This window comes from Psammomys obesus, unplaced genomic scaffold (genome assembly GCF_907164565.1).
Source record: "Psammomys obesus unplaced genomic scaffold, mPsaObe1.curated_primary_1811, whole genome shotgun sequence".
Classification (NCBI taxonomy): domain Eukaryota; kingdom Metazoa; phylum Chordata; class Mammalia; order Rodentia; family Muridae; genus Psammomys; species Psammomys obesus.
In genome coordinates, this window is record NW_026596125.1 from 15,022,775 (window position 1) to 15,037,784 (window position 15,010).

At 38.8% G+C, this 15,010-nt stretch overlaps 1 protein-coding gene across 5 annotated transcripts in view; it reads left to right on the plus strand.

The window, feature by feature from the left end:
- Vti1a (vesicle transport through interaction with t-SNAREs 1A) overlaps positions 1–15,010 on the plus strand; it is a 304,407-nt gene that overhangs the window by 60,426 nt on the left and 228,971 nt on the right. For 2 of the 5 annotated variants that reach the window (XM_055591702.1, XM_055591699.1), the window contains exons 4-6: positions 1,871–1,948; positions 8,112–8,132; positions 12,699–12,783. In XM_055591702.1, coding sequence (XP_055447677.1) covers positions 1,871–1,948; positions 8,112–8,132; positions 12,699–12,783 — 184 coding nt within the window. Of the gene's footprint in view, positions 1–1,870; positions 1,949–8,111; positions 8,133–12,698; positions 12,799–15,010 lie in introns of all 5 variants that reach the window. The other 3 variants (XM_055591701.1, XM_055591703.1, XM_055591700.1) reach the window with 2 other exon arrangements.

Sequence of the window (15,010 nt, forward strand, 5' to 3'; positions counted from 1 at the left end):
GCCGCTAAGTTTTAAGGCAGATGTTGTAGCAGGAAAGGAGTGTTGAAGAGGGGATGCTGGGCAGGCAGGGGTGGGTGCCTCTGTCTCCTTTATACCGAATTATTCTATAGCTCTGTGGTGTTGGCCTGAGTCTCTCCAGAGGTGATAGTTTATAAGATAGAAGAAACTCTCAGCTGAGCACCAGGATTCTAGTCTCAGCTGAAGCAGAGTTACCTTTAGAATTCTATGACACTCTATCATTTTTCTAAAACAAATATCTGGGTGGCGTGCATGTTTATTTAGATTCCAGTAAGCCTTTTAAAACTGGGTTCTGCTAGATCCAGCATATCATTTGCTTAATTACATCCAGAAAAGCAGTAAACTAAATTATATGCAATAAGCCTGTTTCTCTTTTATGTGCCACCCTTGGGAGAATTGAGAAAATATTCAAAAAATGTTTTCTGTATTTTATGCTTCAGATAAGGCACCCACTTGAGAAAAGCTAGCTTTTTCAAATGATCTGAAACTCGGTGGTTGTTCTTGTCTGTAGTCCCTTTAAATAATGTGATTTTAAGGTATAATGAGCCAAGTGAGACCAAACAGCATTACTCACTCATTGACTACTGTAAAAAAAAAAAAAAATTTAAGGGTCTCTCTGTATAGCCTTGGCTGTTGTGGACTTGCTTTGTAGATCAGGCTCCAGGCTGGCCTCGAACTCCCAGAGTGCTGGGGTTACAGGTGTGTGCCACCACGCCCAGCTACTATCGTAAAAATCTAATTGAAATCTTACTGTTGCCTTCTGTTTATAGATTACAGGTCGTCCTTTGAAACAATAATACTTTTTTTTTCCAGATCATAGATGAACAAGTAAGAACTTAAAAAAAAAAAAAAAAAAGCCCAAGAAAGAGATGATGGCTTCCCACCCTCCATTTTTCTAAGTGATCATTTTTACTTAATTAGTTGAGAAGCAGAGAAGGCAACAGAATGACTTTTTACCCTGAAATAGTGAAATACAGTAGGGAATGGTAACCAGACTTGTTTCACAGCTAATTTTCAGAGCCTCCCAGCTTTGCAAAATGTGTGTAGATAATGCATGAGTAGCTTACAGCCATGTCCCTCTGGCTGTTCAGGTGTGTGTGTGTGTGGGGGGGTCCTTGCAAAACACAATTTTGTTGTAAAATGTTGACTCATAACCCACTGCCTTTAGTTGCTGGAACTGGGAAATTTATTTACCAGTGTCTGTCTGTCTGCTCCCCTTTTCCCCCTGCTCCCACTTCCCTCACCCATGTTACTTTTCCTTAGGCCATTATTTATAGAGAAGTTGGAGACATTTGAATTACTGCTAGCTAGGGGATGGCTTTATAATCCCTTCTCTTTCTGGATAGTTACATCACGGTGTTGAATATAGATGTGCTTGTCCAGGCATCTCTGTGTAGAGTTGCCAATATGGATATTATCCTTGAAGTAGGGAGTTTTAGAGCTCTAAATTGTACAGTGCCTTTCCTACTGAAGACTCATACATCTCTGTTTCAAAACTACGTAGTTATATGACTGTATTTCTTCCAATTTAGTGGTTGTATTCAAACAATATTTGGAAAAATAAATTAATTCTAATCTCCTTATGAAAAGTAATAGAACTTTAACACAAAACAGAAATTTCTTCCATTATTATTAGTTAGTTTTTTTTTTTTTTTTTTTTAAAGAAACTTCTAATTTCCACTAAACTCCTGTGTTCTGGAACTTTGACTTAGATTTGCACGTCTCTGCCGGTAGGTTTCCATTAGGGGGCTCCCGAGGGTTTGAGATGGTGTGCCTTGATCCCAGTAATGCAGGGCCACGTCTGCTCTCTAACGTTCATCTTGCTCTTTCCCTTTTTGTTTTTGTTTTATAGAAAAGGTCACGGATCGCCTACAGTGACGAAGTACGGAATGAGCTCCTAGGGGATGATGGGAATTCCTCCGAGAACCAGGTAGAATGCTAATAAGGAAGGCCCGGTGGGTGGCTGGAGGGTGAAGGAGGTCACAGGCACGCTGGGCTCTCAAGCTGCTCCCTAACAGTGTTAGCAGCAACTCATGTGGAAGCGATACTGTTTAATGCAAAGCTGGAGTCTTAATCAACTTCAAAATGTTTCTTGGAGATCTTACATTTAACCCTTTACCTTGTGATTGCTGTCTGCTATCTTTTAAAAAACTCTTTTCTTCTCTTTTCTTTATTATTTAGTACTTAAGGAATAACTTGAAACACACTGTTTGCAGACAAAGCCAAGGTCTTCACCTCAAACACATGTAAGAGGAATAAAAAAGTACATAATGCAGCTTTGATAGGAATGCTGCATAATTAAATCAACACTTGCAGCAAAACAAATGAAAGTAAGCTTTCAAAATTCAGCAGCACAGCCGTAACTCCTATTGTGTCACTTCTTAAAAATACATTCACCAAAATGCAGATGGCCAGCGCCAGTGTGGGACTTGTGCGGAATCCCATGCCGAGGGCCTGCCCTGCTTCTGCAGAACGACAGTGCTAACAATGGCAATAGGATAAGGCCTGCTTGCACCTTAAGATCTGCATACAGAAAAACAAAAACAACAACAACAACAACAAAAAACCAAAACAACAACAAACAGCTGATAGGATTTCTTCTTCAGAGGTTCTTATAACTTGTCTGCCATTCCTCATTGGATGGCACAGTCATGTCATGAGTCTAATTAGCATCCTACTACTGTCTTTGAATGAATGCTACAGACATCTAAGTTCACATAGGTAGGATATATACAACTTCTTAAAACAGTGTTTGAAGGCTGTTGGCATAGAACTGATTTTGAGATGGGGAGTGTCATCGGCAAGAAGTTAACGTGGTTACTAAGGTGGCTCTTCCAAGAGTTGCTTCTCCCTGGGTGAAGGCTGGACTTCCCATCTCCAGGAGTTTCTAGTCACTGCTGCTCAGGTGTGGGCGGCCAGAAACTGAACGCTGTAACTGGGGGGAGGCAGGTGTGGCAGAGCTACCTGTCCTGCCACCCAGGAAGTGGGAGAGGAGTCACCCAGCAGGCATTTGTTTTGTTCCCTCCCTCCCTCACTGTTGGCATCACAGCAGCCTGAGTTCAGAGACCACTCAGACTTAACTTGCAATTACAACTTCCCTGACTGAAATGTGAGAGCAGCTACAGGGGTGTGGCAGAACCGAAGCAAATGTTGTGAGGATTTTGTTTTTTTTCTCATAACAGACTAATGTGAGAATGAGAAGAAAATATTTTCTGCCTTTTTAAAGTGTGATTTGAATTGCTCATGTCTCTTGGTTGAATGAATCACAATTTTCTTTTCTAACTACTATAAAAATGCAATTATTATTATTATTTTTTTTGCAAATAATAACAAAGAGTGTAGCTCCCCTGTCAGTTCTTTTGAAAGCTGTAGATTTTCCTTCATCTGAAACTGATGCCTAATGGAGAAGGAACAGGAAGGAGGTGCTCCTGTCTAACCTGGGCTTCCGTATTGTAATGATGTAGCTCTCTGACAGGATCCTTCCCAACACTTGTTCACTTCTCTTAATGGACATTTTATGCGCCCAGAATATTAGCCTTACGTATATAGAAGTATGATTTTTATGCCTAAAGAAAAATATTCCACAAAAATAGATTTGAGCTCATACTTTCTGAATTTTTCAAATTACATTTCTGTCACTTTAAAGTGATTATGCAGAGATTTCCCCTGGACTTATATGAATCAAACTTACAAATTCTGAAAGCGCTTGGGGAACCTGAAGTTAGTTGTAAGGACCTGTCACTTCAATAAATACAGCATGGTGAATTACAGTCATGAGAATATGTAAACGGTAGATTATGACTCAGGTGAACTTTTTAGCCCAAAATTCGAATGAGGTGTGAAAGTTCAAAGAAACTATGTGAAGCGTTTTGGATAATTTGTTACCATGCAGAGCAGAATTTCTGTACCACAATGAAGTCATTACATTGTGTGTGGAGGCCCCTTGTCATCAGGTAGAAGTTTAAATGTCTCACCCAGAGCAAACCTTCAACCAGTGGCTTCAGATGTGATCACTTTAAAAATAACTTTTTGTTCTCTTATGAGTGTCATTCTGACTCAGCAATTAAAGCAGAGGGTCTCTCCACAGAAAAGGCTTAAAATGGGCTCTTCATATGCATTTTTATAGAGAAGGTAAGAAGGCAGGTGTTATGGGTGGGACTACCTGGAACTCATATAAGAAAAATCTCTGCTGCCCAGAAAGAAATTTGTGTTCATGCTGACTGTTCATGCATGGCTTCCAGGCCTTCTTGCCATATATTCATGATATACTTTTAATATACACATAAAGCTTGCCTATAAACAAAATTAGTCATAGTCACATAGCTTAAATTAGCATATATCTGTCAGTTAAATGTTCAGAGAGATAATAAGGGGAAAAACAAAACAGTTAGTAGCTATGACTGCAAATGTGTAAAGTGCTGACTTATTTCCAGCGCCTTGTGCACCTCCTGCATACAGGGGCTTCCTTGTGAAGGTTTGGACACGTGGGAATACAGTAGTAATTAGCTCTCTCTATGGTCAGGTGTTACACATGTACAACTGAGTGTTGATGCATGTAGCTACAATCTTCTAGCTGGCTGTCAATGGCAATAATGGAGGTATAGTTCTACTTCTTTCATGACTGGAAATGCTACTATTTCTACAATTAAGGATTATTCAAGTGTATTTTTAATGTCCTCAGTACAATATACATTTAATTGCCTTCTAAATAAACTTCTCCATACTTTTTTTTTGATTCACATCTATTCCATTCAATTAAATATATCTAATCCTAGTTTTACAAAAAAATATGGGGAGGGGGGCAAAGCAAAATTGGCTTTACACATGCTAAGGACCTGGTCCCTGGATTCTCAAGGACAAGTGTCCCAAGCATTTTCATCTGTCCTCCAGTATGCAGTGTTTAATTTCTTTTAGAGCTTAGCTATTAGATACAGTGATGCTGTATTTAGTTAGAGTGGAAAGCTTAATAGTTCTTAACTTGATTTCCTTTGATGAGAACCATTCTCAAAATAGACAAAAAACAGATTATAGAATAAAAGGCTTTTAGGATGGAGTGTGGCAATGGTGACAAATAAAACATTTAAAGTTCTTGTTTTGGACACTGATAGACTCTCTGTTGCCATATGAAAAATTATATTGATCCAGTGACTTTGAGAAAATCCTACATAGAAGATTCAAAAAAAAATTTATAAAGGATAGAATAGTTTCCAACATGAGGAAGTTTTTTTGGTAAAGCAATATTTAACAGATAATGATTGCTTAATTTTTTTAATACAAGGTTCTCTTAAGTTCCGATTTGGGCTTGCTGTGCGTAAAGTGTGTCAAACTTCAGCTACAGACCAGGGGGTGAAGTCGGTCAATTTAATTCCGCAAGATCTGAAGAAGGTCGGTATCATTTCATATAGCCCCGGCAGAGCAGATCATTACCAGGCACAAATCTGCTCGTTCGTGCTGGGAGTTTCTAGCAAAATAAATAGACTGTCATCATAAGTTCAGAAAATTGTGCGTTCGACCCACGATAATGTGTAAAGGGCGTTTAATAGAGTTCAGCATTTATTCGTTATCTGTATGCGGACAGAGACGGCAGTGGCGTTATCAGCTTTAAAAAAAAATTCGGGAGTTCTGGGAGTCACGTGACACACCCCACACACATACAGAGGCGCGCACACCCACCCTTGCTCGCATGCTCCACAGTGCAGTTTTGATTTTAGTCACAGCAGAAGGCTTAACCACAAGAGATTCCACTGGTTCAAACCAGCGTAAACCAGATTTTTTTCAGCCCACAAAAGAAGAGATTACCTCTTGTATCAAATTCTGCATTCCGGATGGGGTTGTGGGGAGAAATCTTTGTTTCAAAAAAGAGGTGGATTATCATAAGCCAACATGATGGTTTTGCACACTTTCATGGCACCTATGTTGGGGCTAGTAGCTCGATAACATGTCCAAATCGCTATTTTTAGTGGAGTCTAAGCATTGTTAATTTTCAAAAAGCAACCATCTTTGTTTACTTCAATGTGTAACTCTCTGCCTACCCTGCCCTCCCCACCCCCGCAAAAAAAAAAAAAAAAAAAAAAAAGAGATGAAGATTAGAAACCTCCCATTACCTAGCTTAGCTACAAATCCGGTGTGTTGCTTGAATGCAGCCATGCAGCACAAACAAGATAGAAGGTTTTTTCTTTCTTTCTTTCTTTCTTTCTTTTTTTTTTTTGGAACCCATTGAAAAAGCAAATGGGTAGCATTTTTAAACACTCTTACTTATGGCAGGGTGGCATGCCCCAATAGACTCTATTGCTGACGAGTAGTTTTAAACTTTGGCCCTTTAAGTATCATAGTCAACTGAAGAATGGTACCCTAGAAAGAAAAGAGCTGTGCGATCAATTCCCACATCCTCTTTCTCTGAGATTCAGTGTTTGCAGTTTTCTCCATAATGTTCAAGTGGCAAGAGAAAGATTCTAGTATGTGATAGGCTAGGTATATTAGAGAGAACAGATTTGTTCTAGAGAACAAATTTGTCATCTGGAGAACAGATTTGTCACTTTCCCTGTGAAAAGATGGGATACTACACTAGATGGTTGTGGGGAAGAGAATGAGTATATTTAAAACCAATAACTTTTTGTCTGGTTTGAAGGTACATTTAAGGTTTGACATTTAAATTTTGTTAAGTGCAAAGTGAGACACTATACAATAATTTCTAAATCTTTCTCTAAAGAGTTTGTAACAATTTGAATCCCCTTTTAGGTTTGAAGTACTTTCCTATAACAAATGAAGTAACAGAATAAGCTGAAATGCACACTTAACCACCTTGAATTTGATACTAAAACAGCAGTAGGTGTTGAGAATTTAGGGCTGTGGTAAACATGATACTTTTACAGAGAATTATGGTGAACCATTCATTGCACATTTCTCCAAAGTAATTGTTTAATTTATTGGCCTGCATGTCAGCTGTTGTAACAGATGTTAAAGCACTTGGATGTTTAAGAAGTATCAGTTGTAGTCCTGGATGGCTGAGGATGCAGATTTCAAACCTAGAACATAGCTTCTCATCCTGTCACAGGCTCCGTCTGTTGTGCTCGCTCTGAAGCTGTGGCATTCAGTTTAACAATGCAGGGAAGTTTGTGCTTTAGAATGATGTTAAACACATACCCAGAAAGGGGCCAGAATTATGATTTCAGAAATACTCAGATTCTAGGAGCTTGCTATGTCTGTTACAGTTATGGGAATAGGAAAAGGTAGGGATTAGAATGTTACCATAGGAGAACTTGGTAACAACTGAAAGAGTGGTTTTTGATTTGACTTTATTGAAAGCAGACCACAGTACAAACACAGTAAGAGGGCTCCTTTCTTTGATATGTCCTACTTTGTAAGATGAAGATAACTAGAAAAAGAAGAAACAAAAAGTCAAATAAAAACGCAACCAGTGAGGACTGTATCGTTAAAGAAAAAACACAAACCTTGACATTAACTCTTGTGATATGTACTTTATATGTGCTTTTGTTGATTCTCCGCTGAAATAATGTCATCCCAATGCAGTCTTATGACTACAGTGTGTGCAAGTGTGGGATTAAGCCAGGAAATAATAGTAGGTTATTTTTTGTTTTTATTTTAAATACTTACTGGAGCCAAAGTGTAAACTACTGATCATTTTCATTTTCTGGTAAAAACTGAAATCAGTTGTCAAGTCTTCGAATAGAGAAACATCCTAAGTCTTGTATATACAAAGCCTCTCTCAGGGTGCATTCTTAGAAGAGAGACGCAGTAAACTTGTTTTCTTTTTTTTTTTTTTTTATAATATAGACTTCTATGAAGCCGTTCCCCTTTATTTCATGATGGTTCTTAGATGTACTTTAAAAGAGAATTTCACACTATTCCCTTTGTTTAATGTGACAGTGAGAAAGTGATCTTTATTTGTTCAAAAACCTCTGCATGTAGTCTATGCTTAGGTTCTTTTAATGTGTTTGTCTGTGATTTTTAAATGCTAAACATGTAAACAGATGAATTGTCAATGTTAATTCTGTATCCTGTCACACAACTGATCTTTCTTTCCTGCCATTTCTTCCCTTTTTATCTTTTTTTTGTGTGCATTCATGTTGCAGTTGATAAAATTACGTGAAGAGGTAAGTATTTTCTAGCTTTCCCTTTTTTTTCCTCCTTAGCTGTACTGTTTTTTTTTTTAAATTTTATTTTCTAAATATGAAGTGGATCTTGTATTCATTTTTCCAGGGAAATGTACACTTGACAAAACAGTTGACTATTGCTTCAAAACTTTTCTCTTCTGCCCATTTTCTCAGAGCTGTTTTCTAGTTGTGCTTGTTGTAGGGATAGTGCTCTTTACTGACATTGACAGAAGGATAATATTTTAAAGCCAAAACAGGGAGAAATAGTGCTGGCATATCCTAAAACTATACAGAACATTGTTGTTTTGTGAGTACTTATTTTATTTGTGTTGGTTTCTCAGTGAAATTATTACAATTTTTCTGTGTATGTATAGTGTGATTCTGAGTTATTTTACTGTAAATTTCCCTACATACAGCCCCACATACAACCCCACATATAACCCTACATATAACACATATAACCCCTACATACAACCCCACACATAACCCCAGGGGCAAACACGTGCATCGTAAGTGCTCTTGCTGTGGTGCAGGGATATCTGAGAGCAGCAAATCCTGCGCCACTGTTGAGGACTTTCCTTTCTGGAGAAAATGGCCCCAAATAAGTTCTCCTTTTCCTGGGGTAGTTGTCAGGCCCGCTGTGCTGCGCCAGCCTCTTCAGTCTGATAAAGCTCTGTAAATATGCAGTGACTGTGGCCAAATGAGTCTGTCTGTTGTTTTCCAAGAAGGTCAAACACACCAAAAATGCTTTGATTCACTTATTCAGAGATAACTACATTTTTATTCAGTAACGTTGAATAAGAACATAAAATAGCAGACTGTCTGGCTACTAGAATAGCCCCTCACTCACAGCAGCCATGGTAGCTTGAGTCATGTCTGCATTTTGGTTGAACATACTGACCACAGCTTTCCTGGGTGATCTCTATCGTGGGCAGCTGCTCTGTGGGTGTTGACAATGTTGATTCCAAGGCTTGTGACCAGTGGTTTGAACAACTCTCCTGATTGAAATGTCTGAGTGATGTCCTAGCTCAGCAAGAGTGAGAACGGCATAAACGCTAAGGGAGGAAGCACACCAATGTCCTCTCACAGTTTGTGTTTTCCCTTTCCAACATGGAAGTCTATGTATATATGTATAGATGAAATAGCTAACTAGTGACAGTAGTGATTGCTCTGAGTGAGCGGCAACGTGAACATAAGCTTTCCTGGGAGGCGGCCTGTCTGTACTGTACGTTTCCTTTGCTGAGTAATTTGAATGTTAATATACTGATGAAGTGAAAAATAGATTTGAATGCAGTCATGCACACACACACACACACACACACACACACACACACACACGTACATACACGCCATGCATGCAAAGAAATGCCATAAAGCTTTTGTGTGATGGATAAAATTCCTGTGTATTATAACAACAAGGGTAGATTTGTTCTGCTGCGGTATAGGATCGAGGAAGTCATAATGCTAAATGCTGAAAATCATGTTCCTGTCTCTTTTGTAACATTGTTGCTTGGTAATTTCTCTTGTTTTTCTTTGTCGCCAGTTGTATCAGTTTCAGTGCTGAGGCTGATGTTTCTGAAACTGTACTATGATAGAATTATTGTCAGGAGAAGTAGATGATTTGGTGATGGAATGATAATCTCAGAAAGAGTACTGTCTGTGTCTTTGATTTGAGTATAGCACAAATATTTATGGATTACATGATACCCTTGAGCTTGCATGCAGGTGGCTCAGAAGGGCTCTTTTCCTCGCCAGGATTTGTTTCTTCTCATACAGTGAATGTTACCTCAGTTTTTTCCTTGTCCCTCTTTTAAGAAGACCAGCACCTATCTATCCAGGACACATTGTTTTGTTGTGTTTGGAAACTCAGTGTGCTGGTTCCTCCTCGTGGTGCTCTTTTCAGAGTATGCTTGGAGGCAGCGTTGTAGTGAGAGGGAGCTGATCTGGCGTTGGCTGTGCCGAGCTGCTGGAATCCTGCATCCTTGTCTTTCCACTTTTCACAGCTCCTCACACAAGCTGAGCTCCGTCTGAAGCTCCTGCACAGCTTTACTCACCTGCTTTGAAAAGGGCCAAGAAGAGGGTGAGAGAATGAGTTTGGGATGGAGTGTGGGGGCAAGTTGAAAGCCTCTGTGCCTCTGTCCTGCCTCTGCTTTCATTTCAAGGACCGGGCAGTGCACAGCAGAGGGAACAATGTAAACAGTGCAGCTGTCACAAGAACTTGATTTTAGCTTGACTTTAGTGAAGAAGTTTAAAAATATGAAGGGAAAGCCCGCTGGGAAGCCGCCCGGAAACTGATCGTCCTCTTGGGTGCAGTTTTTCTCTGAAAAAATGAAACACTCCAGAAGAAGCAGTTGCTTCCCTACTCAGTTCAGCCTGTGCAGTGTTTAATGTTCATTTAGACATTTTGCTTCCCAGCTTAGCTCTAGAATCCCCGAATTGTCTCATATCTAAATGCTTATTCTGCAGATGTTTAGCATGCTTTTACTTTTTCATCATAAATTAGCATAGAGGAAGATCCAAGTCCAGTATGGTGTGTGATTTTTTTTTTTTAAATCTCCATTAAGCTAAATGTCTTATTTGAATTTAGGATTTTTTATAACATGAAAATAAGGCACACATTTTCTTCATCTGGATTAAAATCCAGAGTTACTCTTGCTTTCTCAGATTGGATTGATATTTGTTTTTAGAGAACTAACCAGTTTGATGTCCTTTGTTTAGGTAGAAAACTGTATGTAGAGGAGAGAAAAGCAGTCTTTTCTCCCAGAACCTGAATGTGAGGAAAATCAGAAATAAAGATACAATTTTTGGCTAGCTTTACCAGTATTAAGTTTTATTTAGAAATAGTCATGCCAGGCACAGAGAGCACCATGGCTTTTCTTTTCCTCATGATTTTGCCGTTTTATGACATAAGAAGCTTTTTTATTCCCTTTCTTTATGTTGTTTATTTCATTTATTTTCCGGAAGGAGGGGCAATATTTCTCTTAATTTCTGCACTGTATATTAGACAACTCTATTAATTATTATAGACTGCTCTTGCCGCTTTCTGACCTTCACATCAGGTCCTTTCTCTCTGTTCTAAAAGCATTGTTTTAATGATTCCTCCACCCTTCCCCCAAAAAATTTTTCAAGGAAAGCTTTGATGTGGCTTTAGCTGCCTCTAACGTCTGGCCGCACCTCAGATGTGTCACCTCTGCCGGGAGGGAATAAGGAAATCACGTTTTGAATGGTAATGATAACATACTAATCACTTCCTTTCTTTGAAGATGGAAGCGAGATATTCTGTCAGCATCCCTGGCTGCTGGAGCTTGGAGGCACTGGTCTAGGTGTATTAGCTTAAGTGTGCATGTCAATACAGCTTGCATCTCCAAGATCCATGGGGGCTCATTAGAGCAACGTAGATCATTTCACTCGGCAGCCACTCACATAATGCATGTGGCACCTCCTTTTTTTATTATTATTGGAAAGCATTGCTTCAATTTTAAGTGACATCTGTCAACAACACAAAGTTGTAGAGTTATGGTTGCATTTTTTCTTTCTATTTGACCCAGACACTAAAATTGATCTGAAGGCAAAAGATACTAATTTATACAAATACACATATACATAAGCAGCCCTACCTCCAAATACACCAGCACACATATTCATATATTTCTAAGTATATAAATATACATACATGTGTATCACGTGTGTATACTGTTCGTTCATAGACGTGGATAGCATATGAATATATTTTGGTAACCTGAGTAGATCTACTGTGGGATCAAAAATGTAAGGTCTCCATGTAGAAAGGAAAGTTTAAAATATTAGAGAAGTTCTCTAATTTGCCCATAAGATTTAATATAAAAAATTATGTATAATTTATTTCAAAGAGTTGATTGTGATTTTAATTCACAGTCCAAAGACATATGTCCTAGCAGTTTATTTTAAACCTAGTGTCATATATTTGGGGATAAATACGCAGCTGTGCATATCTCTGAAAATTCCATGTGTCTCCTGTTTCTTGTTAGTTGTCCAGTGTCATCTTTGAGCGAGAACTGATGTTTAATATTCTGCTTCAGTAGCATTGTTGTTCTATGTGTCATCTTGCTACACATCCAAAATAAGAAAGCATTCTCTTAAAAATAAAAGGTTCCTATTTTAAAATTATGATCTGCAGAAATCAAAGGACTGAGTGGGTCTTGGAAATGAGTACATTTTATGAAACTAAGCACAGATAAGGCTCACAGCACCATGCGCCTCATGTGTTAACGCAAAGAAGAGCCAGCTGGCTTTGGTCTTCATGCATCTCTCAGTGGTGTGGAGAAAGACTTGCTGTGTCCACTCACAACACAGGGCTTCTTTAAACAAACTAACAAACAAATAAACAGAACCGCAAATAAGTGGATGGCCCATACATGCAAACCTATCTATTGTTGTGGTTCCTTTGATGAACTGTCTGCTAAAATTTACCTGTAATGGATTGTAAATCCCCCCCCCCCACCCATGTTAGGACATACAAAGGCATTATTTTTTAAAAAGGCAAAAAAGAACATTGTAGCCATCCACCTGACTCCCCCTTCCTTTCAGAGGGCACATCTGCTGGATAACACGGAGAGGCTGGAAAGGTCATCGCGGAGACTAGAGGCTGGATACCAGATAGCAGTGGAGACCGGTAAGAATTCTGAAAGTGAGCAAATTGTCTTGCTTATGCACAGCAGTCTTCACAACACATGACATTTCAGGGAAACTTCAAAGGAGCAGCAGAGACAGCAGCCCGAGATGAGGTTTACATATTGGGAGACAATTGGGAGCTTATTTGCGCTTATCTTTTTTCAAGTTAAAAGGCATGACATCTACTGAAAACCTTCCTGAGGTTTGAAAGTCTACATCTGAAAGCAGACGGGATACTTTGTCTAAATTCTGCATTTGTCTTAATGTGCAGTTACACGTTGTCAGTTTACCCACCCGCAATGATGGTGAGAGCGGCGTGCAGCCTCACTTGTCCGTGACTTGGGTGTTAGTCACATATGTGCAAATTAACATTTTAATCAGTCTCAGTGATAAGAACTGAGAACAAAGACATAATGATACTTAGTTTTCTTTGCTTCTTTCTCTCAGTGTTGGAAATGCCCCTTTTAATGATTATTTTATAACGGCCACACACAGAGCCTCTAACCAGGTATGAAAACACCTAAAAAACAACAACAAAGTTAATATTCGTGATTATCTTATTACCAGTGGCTTATAACAGTCAAACTTTTGGTTTGAATTGACAGTAGTCAAATTGCAAAGACCACCCTAATTTTTCTAAGACTAGTTTACTCATAATTACAGATCTTTTTTTGTGTGAATTGTTCATGCAATGAGTATTTTTAAACAGCAATCATCATTAATACCTTGGCATTTACTAGTTTCTTGTTTTTTTTAACCTACATTTTCTGTTTACTAAACTATAAATTATGATTAACAGAATTTTCCTGGGGGGAGGGAAACAAAACTTAATTTCATGTTACTAAAACATCTGTTTTTTTTTTTTTTTTAAGAGTGGGTATAATGAAAGTGTTTCCAAGTACTCTCTTTTGTGAATGGCCAGTGTGCTTGCCCTGACTTTATGGCTCTCCTGGATTGGTTGGTTTAGGTACTGCATTCCAAAGAACCAAATAAGGACATTTAATACTAATGAGGAAGCCAAAGAAGATCACCAGGGGCCCAGCTTTTACTGTGTGGGCCCCATACTTTTTATAGTGTGAGCTGCTGCTTTCCTGTAGTTTCTCACAGGCTGATTCTCTGCCCTGGTGGGGCTCCTTTGATTTGGGGCTTACACTCAGAGCAGACTCTTGGGAGGAACATGGAAAGTGGAAGGAGGCACAATCTAATCCTTACTCCCATTTCTGTGACTCCAAGTAAATCATCTCACTTCCCTGAATATGTTTATTCTTCATTAAGATAGAAGTAAATTACACATCTCAGAATACACATAATAGCATATTTATGTTAAAACATTTTATGTGCTATAAAATACAAATGTAAATGAATGTATTTTATTTTGTGGCTATTTCATGATATATAATTATCTTATGAAAAATATTTGTGTGTTTTTGTATATGTGTATGAAATTCGTATATTTTAACGGAATAGAAAGGGGGTGTACTATTTGTACAATTCTCAGCAAATGTGGCATTGTCTGCATTGAACTTTACATTCCTTAAAGAAGGGCCTTCCTTGATGAGCATCCATTGTTGAGACACCGTGGACTTGGCTTGGGCTTGAGTGTGGAGCTAGTTTTGCTATGTCAGTGATCCCCAGGATCTTGGATGACTAGGCCCTAGGTGGGTGTCTCAGACTCTACACTCTCGACGTGGTTCTTTCCCAAAGCTGAAGGAAGGATCATCACAAAGATGACCCACATGAGAAGACTGTGCAATGGTCAGGATTGTGAGACAGTATGGGAGTTGGTAATTTTTCCTTCTTGTGTACAAAAAGTATAGTGTTGAGAATGCAAGGATAGGCTATACAATACATTGTGTATAGGTCACATAAAACTGGGGAACTTCAGGCAGACTATAGAATTACATCTGAGAGGAACACAAATGAGAATTATGATGGACGCACCCAGCTTGTGCTTAGACAAGCCTCAACTTGCTAATTCCTTTACTTAGTTAAGTTTGAGCGTGGAGTGGGAAATGAGAAGAAACAACTTGTCTGTTCTACGATGCGCTGTGGCAGGTGTGATAACACTCATGTTTCCTGAGTCCCTACCAGCCTCACTGTAGTCACATCCATAGCTCATCATTTCATTATAGACAGTAGAAGAACAACGTTTGAAAAGGAATAGAACAGTTTTTCAGAGAGGGTCTCATATACCCCAGGCTGTCCTAAAACTCACTATTTAGCTAAGA